The 9,823-nt window shown below is 43.1% G+C and overlaps 1 protein-coding gene across 1 annotated transcript; it reads left to right on the top strand.

The window, feature by feature from the left end:
• The first annotated feature begins 555 nt into the window (after nucleotides 1-555).
• LOC114749864 (uncharacterized) lies at nucleotides 556-1,428 on the top strand. Its single transcript, XM_028938407.1, has one exon. It carries the CDS (start codon nucleotides 556-558, stop codon nucleotides 1,426-1,428), a length of 873 nt encoding a protein of 290 aa, XP_028794240.1.
• The last annotated feature ends 8,395 nt before the right edge of the window (nucleotides 1,429-9,823 follow it).

The following is a 9,823-nucleotide window of genomic DNA, read 5'->3' as shown; positions in this document are numbered from 1 at the left end:
CGATTCGTTTCTTTGAAATTGTTTCTTTTCCCAGTGGCAATATACATACTTCATACATACCTTACCTGTTTGTTTTGTGTTTCCTTTATTTTCTTTACTAATGAGGGTTTCCATCCTTAGTTGGGGAGAGAAAGGATGGTACGGACACGTCAAATGGATCCAGTTGGTAACGGACCGCCTCAAGAGAATAAGGCCTTTCTAAGACAAATGAGGGAGATGATGACAGCAGTGGTAGAAGAAAGATTGAGGAAGTTTGAAGAAGACTTCACAAGGAAGCACCAAGAGTCGGTCAATCAAGAGGATCGAGAGAACGAGGTGACTATGGAGGCACAAGGAGAAGGAGAAAGGGGGTTTAGAGGTGGTGATCGAGCTGGAGACTTACCTTAGAGGGAGGAGCATCGAGCAGTTAGCCAGGGAGGAGATACTTCAGAGGGAGTGATTTACCCTCTGCTACTGAATGACATCACCAAGGTATGGAGAGAGGTGCATCGTCATGATCCTCCACAGTTCAAGGGAAGTTTGGAACCGTCAGATGCAGAGAAGTGGATTAAGCGGATGGAGACAATCTTTACTGCCATTCCTTGTCTTTCCCCGCTCAAGGTACAAGTAGCGGTCACCTATCTTGTGGAGCAAGGAAGGCATTGGTGGGATAGTGCAAGACCTTCTGATATATCTCAGTTAGACTGGGATACCTTCAAGCGGATGTTCTATGATCACTTCTTTTCGAAGGAGTTGCGAATGGAAAAGCAATTCCTATTCTATTCCTTGAAGCAGGGAGAGATGCATGAGGATCAGTTTATCACAAGGTTTATAGACTTGGCGAAGTATGTGCCTAGGCAAACGGAAGATCATTCATTCTGGCTAGCTCAACAATTGATGAATCGTGCAAGGCCAGAGTTGAAACAGCAATTGGCCCTGTTAGAGGTCAGTACATTTGAGGAGATGTGTGTGAAGCTGCGGGTTGCGGTTAGAAGGACAAGAGAGGTGGTGGAGGCAAGGAGGGCTGAGAATCAAGCTAGAGCAGCCCATTATCCTGGTCCTACAGGAGGAGTAGGGAAGAGGAGTCAGTATAGCTCTGGGAGCTCGAGTAGCTCAAGAAGAAACAAGAATCAAGGGCAGAATCAGAGGGTGAACGCTCAGAGGGGCTTTATGCAAAGGCGCCAGAATCCAAACAATCAAACTGGCGGGGGACAGGGCTCCCGTCGAGATTCATCAGTGACCACCCCGAGTGTTACTGGACCGTGCCCCAGATACGGGGGTAGACATGCGGGGCAATGCTGGGAGTGCTTTCAATGCCATCGGTGGGGACATATTGCTAGAAACTGTCTAGAGAGTCAACCGACACCTCAAGCTGGCCGTTCTACTGTTCCGGGACGTGTATATGCCATGACAAATGAGAAGGCTTCTGCATCTCCAAGCTTGATTTGAGGTAACATTCTACTTGAGGGGCATGTTATTTCTGCTTTATTTGACTCGGGTGCTACGCACTCCTTTATTTCTATGGACTATGCTCAGAAGTTGAGCTTGCCTGTGGTTGAGCTACTTTATGACTTAAGAGTGTCTACTCCTGCTGGAGTCACTGTTGTAACTGGAAGAGCGTGTCTAGAGCTTGCACTTCAGTTTGAGAATTGAGATTCTACAATAGATTTGTTTTGTCTACCTCTGAAAGGTATTGACGTGATTATTGGCATGAATTGGTTGATGGCCAATGGAGCAATCCTTGATTGTAAAAAGAGGTTGGTGACGATTTCAGTAGGTGCCTTATGTGCTGAAATATTAGGTGGTCCGGTTTTGTTGTCAGCTGCTCAAGTAGAGAAGGCGGTGAGGAAAGGGTGCCAGGCCTTCATTGTCTTCTTTTCAATTAGTGAGGATGAGACAGGAGGAATTGAACAGATAGCTGTGGTAAGGGACTACCCTGAGGTGTTTTCAGATGAGGTTGCAGGACTACCTCCAGAGCGAGAAGTGGAGTTCTCCATAGAACTTGTTCCGGGAACCACCCCAATCTCCAAGGCTCCCTATAGAATGTCTCCTTCAGAATTAGTCAAGTTGAAAAAGCAGTTAGAAGAATTGTTAGAAAAGGGACTTATCCGACCAAGTGTGTCGCCGTGGGGATCGCTGGTTTCGTTTGTGAGGAAGAAAGATGGTAGCTTGAGGTTGTGTATCGACTACCGACAATTAAACAAGGTCACAATCAAGAACAAGTACTCGTTGCCTAGAATTGATGACCTATTGGACCAATTAGTCAGAGCATCAGTTTTCTCTAAGATTGATCTGAGGTCAGGATACCATCAGTTGAGGGTACGAGTAGAGGACATTTCAAAAACAGCCTTTCGAACTCGTTATGGACATTATGAGTTTTTGGTGATGCCTTTTGGACTGACAAATGCTCTAGCTGTCTTTATGGACTATATGAATCGGATCTTCCGACCTTATTTGGACAGATTTTTGGTAGTGTTCATCGATGACATTCTGATTTATTCTAGAAGTGAGGAAGAACATCGAGAACATCTTCACATCGCACTACGGATTTTGAGGGATCACCAGTTGTATGCTAAGCTGTCAAAGTATGAGTTTTGGTTAAAAGAAGTGAAGTTCTTGGGTCATGTGGTGTCAGCTCAGGGAGTAGCAGTGGATCCTAACAAGGTGGACACGGTACTTGGTAACTGAGGTGCGGAGTTTTGTGGGATTAGCTGGATACTATCGGAGGTTCATCCAAGGCTTTTCTCAGATTGCAATGCCATTGACTAGGTTAACCAAGAAGGATCAACCGTTTGTTTGGACGGAGAAATGTGAATCAACGTTCCAAGAGCTGAAGACCAAGTTGACTACAGCTCCAGTGCTTACACTTCCGATCCCTGGAGTACTGTATGTTCTTTACACCGATGCATCACTAAAGGGTTTGGGTTGTATGCTAATGCAGAACAATAAGGTGGTGGCATACGCTTCTAGGCAGCTGAGGCAACATGAAGAAAACTACCCAACCCATAACTTGGAGTTAGCGGCAGTAGTTTTTGCACTAAAGATCTGGAGGCATTATCTACATGGCTCCTAGTTCGAAGTTTTCAGTGACCATAAAAGTTTGAAATACTTGGTGGATTAGAAAGAGTTGAACAACCAACAGTGTCGTTGGATGGAATTCCTGAAGGACTATGACTTTGAGATTAAGTATCATCCTGGAAAAGTAAATGTGGTAGCAGATGCTCTGAGTAGAAAAGCAATGCATGTGTTCTGTATGAGCTTAAAGGAACAATTCTTGCTCGAGGAGCTATTAGAGATACTAATTGTACCATCGGAGCAGGCTACTCTATGTGCAGTGCTCGGAGATTATGAATTCTATCAGGATTTACGAGCAGCTCAATGGGAAGATGATCAGCTGGCAAGGATTTGGGTAGAATTGGAGGATGGCCCAGTGCAGGACTATGAACTTGGAGATATGGGCATCCTGAAGTACAAGAATCGGATTTGTGTTCCCCAGGATGAGGAGTTTAAAAGAACTATCCTAGAGGAGGCTCACCGAAGCCGTTACGCTATCCACCCCGGTGCAACCAAGATGTACCATGACCTAAAGCAGCAGTATTGGTGGCCCAACATGAAGAAGGAAGTGACTGACTTCGTACTTCGATGTTTGACTTGTCAGAAAGTTAAGATAGAACATCAACAACCTGGAGGTTTGTTGCAAGGACTAGAAATCCCTCAGTGGAAGTAGGACAGCATCTCCATGGACTTCATTGTAGGTTTGCCGAGGACACCCGAAGGTTATGATGCTATTTGGGTGGTGGTGGACAGATTGACAAAATCTGCTCACTTTTTACCCTATAAAGTCAATTATACCTTGGAGAGAATGGCCAAGTTGTACATGGATGAAATTGTCAGGCTTCATGGTGTTCCGTCGAGTATAGTCTCGGATCGAGATCCGCGCTTTACTTCTAACTTTTGGAAAGCGGTGAATGCGGCTTTGGGTACTAAGTTGAAGTTCAGTACGGCATATCACCCCCAGACTGATGGACAGACAGAGTGAACAATTCAAACGCTAGAGGATATGTTGAGAGCTTGTGCCATTGAATTTAAGGGGAGTTGGATTGATCACCTACCTTTGGCTGAGTTTGCCTACAACAACAGCTACCATGCCAGCATCCAGATAGCCCCTTATGAAGCACTCTACGGCCGGAAGTGTCGATCGCCTCTTTGTTGGACGGAACTGAGTGAAAGAACGGTTTTAGGACCAGATTTGGTAGATGCCACCACAGAGAAGATTGAGGTCATCAAGCAAAAGCTGCTGACAACTCAGAGCCGGCAAAAGAGTTATGCTGATAGGAGGAGGAGACCATTGGAATTTAGTGAGGGTGACCATGTGTTTTTGAGGGTCACGCCGACTACCGGTATTGGGAGGTCCGTTAAAGCGAAGAAGTTATCTCCTAGATTTCTTGAACCCTTTGAAATTCTGGAGAGAATTGGAGAAGTAGCCTATCGAGTTGCTCTGCCACCGCACCTGTCCAACGTACATGATGTGTTTCATGTGTCCTAACTAAAGAAGTACCACCCTGATCCGTCTCACATCTTAGAGCCTGAGGAGGTGGAGCTGGATGACAATCTAACTTACTAGGCTGAACTGGAAAGAATCCTTGATGTGAAGGACAAGCAGTTGAGGAATAAGACCATTCGATTGGTGAAAGTTTTCTGGAAAGGCATGAGTCCTGGCGATGCCACCTGGGAGACAGAGGAAAGGATGTGACGTGATTACCCTCGTTTGTTTTCTTAGTAAGTGTTTGTGTTTGTTTGTGTGGTGTTTTTGTGTGATTGCTTGAATTTTGGGGACAAAATTCCTTAGTTGGGGAGAATTGTAACATCCTGAGTTTTATCGGGTTTTTAATAACCTCTTTTGGTTGATTTTGACGATAGATTAGTGATTTAATGTTGATCTTGGTGTTTAGGTTGGATTTGAGGTATGTTGGAGGTATAGGTGAACATACCCCTCTCAGGGTATGTTCACCGCGGCGAAGTTTTACTTCATCACAGCGAACCGGGAGTTCCAGGTAGGCTTTGTCTTTCGGGCAGGTTTCACCGTAGCAAAGGTAGGGGTATGCCGCGGCGAAGGTTTTCTAGGTGAGCGAGAGTTTCCTCTCGGGAAGCTTTCGCCACGGCGAAGATTGGAGTTCGCCGCGGCGAAGTCGAGTTTTCAGGCGAGTAATCCCTCTCGGGATTAGTTCGCCGTGGCGAAGGAGTCCGAATCTATATAGTCGCAGGAGGGGTTCAGTTGTGCGAAAATTAGAAAAATCTGAGGTAGAGAGAGAGGGGGCATTTCTAAGGATCCATTACCTCAAGTAAGTAATTTTAACCTCTAATCTACTTTCTTTCTTGGAATTTTTGAGGATTTATGGTGGAACCTTAGAGTTTTCTAGGTTGTGATGGAATTGAGGTTTTTGACCGATTGTTTTGAGTTTAGTTGATTGTTTTGGGTTAGTCTAAGTATTTAATCGGTGTAATTTTCTTGGATTTAAAGAACCTTGAGTTTTTGAAGTTAGGGTTCATGAGATTGGGAGGTTTGTGACTGAGGATGACAATGTGGAGATTGATTTTGAGTTTTGTGATTTGGGTTATGATAAGGAGGGTTAAATTGGATGTTTAATCGGTTTAGATTGTTGTTAGAACTTCAATTGTTCAAATGGGATGATTTGGGTGTTGAATTTCTATAGTGGGTCCTTAAGGGTATGAATTCTAATCGATGTTTGGAAAGGAATTAAGGTTTTATATGGACTTTTATGACCTTGGAGTGTTGTTTTGATGGTTATACCCTTTGAGTTGGGTAGAGTTTTGGTTGGAGCTAGGAATTTTTGTGTCCCCAATTGTTGTTTTGGCCACATTATTAGTTGAAAGCTAATACATGGTGGTTGTGTGTTTGTGTGCTTGTGTAGACCAGTTGTGAGCCTTGTTGGTGCACGGGGCCGTATTGTCAGTTTGTTTTTCCTTACTCAGGCGAGAGGTAACCACTTTCCAATCCTTTGTACATGCTTTTGTGGTATTGTGAGTGGATTTATGTTTTGTGCTCCGGATAACAAATGTGTTCAAAGTGTATATCGTATATTGAAAAGGAAAACCGTCTTGTGGGGTTTAAATTGATATTGATTGAATTTGTAGCTTGTGAAAGATAGGCCACTAAAAGAGGTTAATTGTGAAATGAATATTTACTCTTTGATTATAGTTTGAGCATGATGCATGAATTGGGAATTGGTGAGAGTTTCATTGTTACTACCACGTGGTAAGGCCTCCATTAATGCATGATGGTTGGCTCTTTACGTCCCCCATCGTGAGGGATAGGCCTTTTGGCTCCTCTTTACGTCCCCCATAGTGAGGGATAGGCCGGGTTCGGCTCTTGAAAATCCCCCAAAGTGAGGGATTTAGTTGATGGGATTGCATCATTGCACTTGCATACTTGTTGTGGCTATCATTTATCATATTACTTGTGAACTGCCCTACTTGACACTTCACGAGCACCTATTTAGTAGTACCTTGAATTGGAAAGATTGGTTACTGGGACGTTGTCTCACCCCGTGGTTTACAATGTTTTCAGGTGAAGGTTCCGGGCGTGTGCCTTCGGGAAGAGACGCAGAGGCTTGAGTTGGGTTAGCTTTAGACCACTAGCCTTTGCATATGTATAGCTAGTTGTATATTGCCATGTTTAAGATCCCTTTTGAAATATTTTGATTACCCGGCCTTGTTGTAAACTGGAGAGAATGTTATCTCCTTATTTTGGTTGGCCGAAGGCCACTTCTAGTGTCTTAGGAAACTCTGACTTTATTTTGCTGAAAACTATTTGGATGGGCTGTTTGTGATGTATGTTGTTACCCAAGCCGGAGGCTCGGAGGCCCAGTAGATGTTAATGAATGATTTTTAGTTGCATGCAATGGAGTTTGGGTTTGACTCGAGTTTAAAAGTCAATTTCTAAAAATATATGCAAATTTCTTTCTATTATGGTAGTTCATGTTAACAGATTTCCTTTTCTACTATAGTAGTGATTTTATGACGAGTTATAATGTTATGGGTTAAGGGTTTTACACTATCCGTTTAATTAGCATATTAGTTAGAACCGATGAAACCTTTCGCTAGAGAGACCCTCAGGACACGACGTAAAGGTCTATCCTAATCCAATACGATTAATTTTGGAATGCTTAGAACCGTAATAAAAGTCTATTGAAGGGTTGAGGACGGCACAAGCTAGCCAGGAACAAGAAAGAGATGTTGTAATAGTAGCAGCAGTAGCTGTGGCTGTGGCTAACCCTGACATGAGGCAGCCAGAAGAAGAAACCTCAACAACGCAAGCAACAAAACAATTGCCTAGATCGGCAATGCCAGTAGTAGACCCTGATAGCATCCAACAGTGGATGACATGCTTTTGCAAGCATAGTTTGCCATCCTTCGATGGAGTGGTTGACATCCAAGCAGTAGAGAATTGGATTAGACATCCATAGTTCCAAGCATCCAAAAGATTTTCAAAGTTCTGGGCTGTCTGACTAAGCAGAAAGCCCAAATGGCTATTTACCAGCTAGAAAAGGACACTGATAATTAGGGGAAGGATACCAAGATTCTTCTGGATGCTTGGAACACAAGAGTTACATAGGAAGTATCCCTGAAGCAGTTTTACGAAATGTACTTCTACGATCAATTAGGGACGAAAGGGAAGCAAACTTCCAAACCCTGAAGCAAAAGGATAACGAGTCATTTGATAAGTACTAAGCTAAGTTTAGACATTTTCTCACTACTTCAGTTACCTGCATTATTGAGATGATGAAAGGTAGATGACCAAAAAGATGGTCAAAGGACTAAAGCAGTCCTTAAGGGAGATGATTGCTCCCTAGCAGTTCGAGCACTTTAACATTGAAGCCTGCCAAATTATGGAGAACGGCTTGAACCATCATTTGATGATTGAGCCTACCCCCAAGTTAGAGAAGGGAGATCAGGGTGGCACCTCTTCTGATGCGAACAGGAAGAGGAAGAGGCTATAGGACAACCAAAAGAGTAAGAAGGGAGGCAAGCCCTTAAATAGCAAGGAATGCCCAATTGCGGCAAGAGTCATGATGATAGAACGTATATGGTTGAGAAAAACATTTGCTGCACTTGCGGGAAGTCCAGACGCTTCTCGAGAGAATGCCCGCAGAATACAGAAAAGCCAAGGTCGCGCACCCAAGGACGAGTATTTGTCATCACAGGGGAAGAAGCCTGGAAGTCTCTGGAAATGATCCAAGGAACGATCATTCTTAACAACTCCCCAGTGATTACAATATTTAATTAGGGTGCTAGTCATTCTTTTATTTTGTATGCTTGAGTTAAAAGACTTGGCTTAATTATGAATACGTTGCCTTATGACATGCATGTGTCCACACCAACACAAAAGAGGATAATTACATCTGATGGGTGCTTAAACTGTATAGTTGGTTATGAGCACTATTATATTACCTTAGACTTGATATATATGCCTTCCATGAAGTTGATGGGGTACTTGGATTGAATTGGTTGTCGTCCTATAATGGCAAGGACAAAACCCTAATCTCACCCCTAAGAGAAATGGAGTAAATCTGGATGTTAAGTTAAACTTAGTAACGAAAGCACAGACAGGTAATGGTATGATGAATGAAGTTACGTAAGACTAGTAGAGGTTAAGAGAAAAGTGTGTTTCATCATGATAAACTAAGGCAATTAGTGGCGATAGATGAATACAAAGTGATTACCAAAGGATGTGGTAACTTCTATCGCTGCAAAGAAGGATTCTGGTCATGACGGATGAACACAATAACTCTCAGATGTTGAGGTGGTATCTCAATGAGATATAATGACTTTTAGAGGTCGCAAAGAGTAAGATAAGTAGAAGTCAAGGAGAGAAAAGTAGCCACTATTTATAGTTACCAGATTTCCCATCGAAAAGAAAAGTAATGATAAGGAGTTAAATAAGACAGTTAGGGGTTGAGTCTTTACACCACTAAGAAGGTGTAAGCAGTAACCTAAGCTAGACAAACACTTACAACCTCGTTAGAGCTAGGGCACCATGATAGAGTAGCTATCGCAAGTCCCAGAATAGATGAATAGGAACTTTGAGATAGTGATGTTAAGATGGAGAGCCCTAGTGAAATGTCTTAAGAATCAAAAAGAAGAGGACGATACAGATGACTATGCAGGGAATTAGCTTAGAGGTTGGCATGTTCCTCTGAATGTTAAAAGATACTCAGTCGCTTGGGGTTTAGGTTGAGAGGCACCCTTTTAATAGGATAAGGTATTAGCTAGGAGTTTTCCTAGAGATGGTAGGAATCGGTCCTCCAGATTAGAATTTACATTGCTTAAGATGGAGCAGATACCCTATCTGAGTAGGAAAGGGAAGCAACCGAGGCAAGGCAAGTAGAGTTGACCTTACCCAATGGAAGTATGACTAGCCAAGAACAAAGCTAGGTTCAGATGTACCTAAGCTTAGCAAAGTACTAGAGCAAGTAGAAAGAAGAAGAATCTTAAAGTCCTCTCCCTATGACTTCCAAAAGCAACTGTGAATAGAAAGAGAGGCTCCCTTTTAGGGATGAAATGTCTGGTTGGCATGCTACAAACATAGCAACCAGTAAGAGCTTGCACTCCTTACAATTGAAATGCCAGGCATTATGCATGTTAGAGTATGTTCCTATTGAAAAGGAAAATAGAGGAAAGAGAAGTTGCATAAGTCTTCTCTCTGTAACGTTCTAAAAAAGTAAGAAACGGTAAGAGCAGCTAGAGGAATAAGAGAACTCCTAAGACAAATTGGCTGAGGCCCTACAAAGGAGAAATAGGTAGCCTAGGGAATTAACAGGAA

The sequence above is a fragment of the Neltuma alba genome, unplaced genomic scaffold (genome assembly GCF_004799145.2).
Source record: "Neltuma alba isolate B1F8T4 unplaced genomic scaffold, ASM479914v2 tig00001047_pilon, whole genome shotgun sequence".
In the NCBI taxonomy this organism is placed as follows: Eukaryota; Viridiplantae; Streptophyta; class Magnoliopsida; order Fabales; family Fabaceae; genus Neltuma; species Neltuma alba.
Note: the sequence above shows the minus strand (reverse complement) of the source record. Positions and strands in the feature narration are given on the sequence as shown.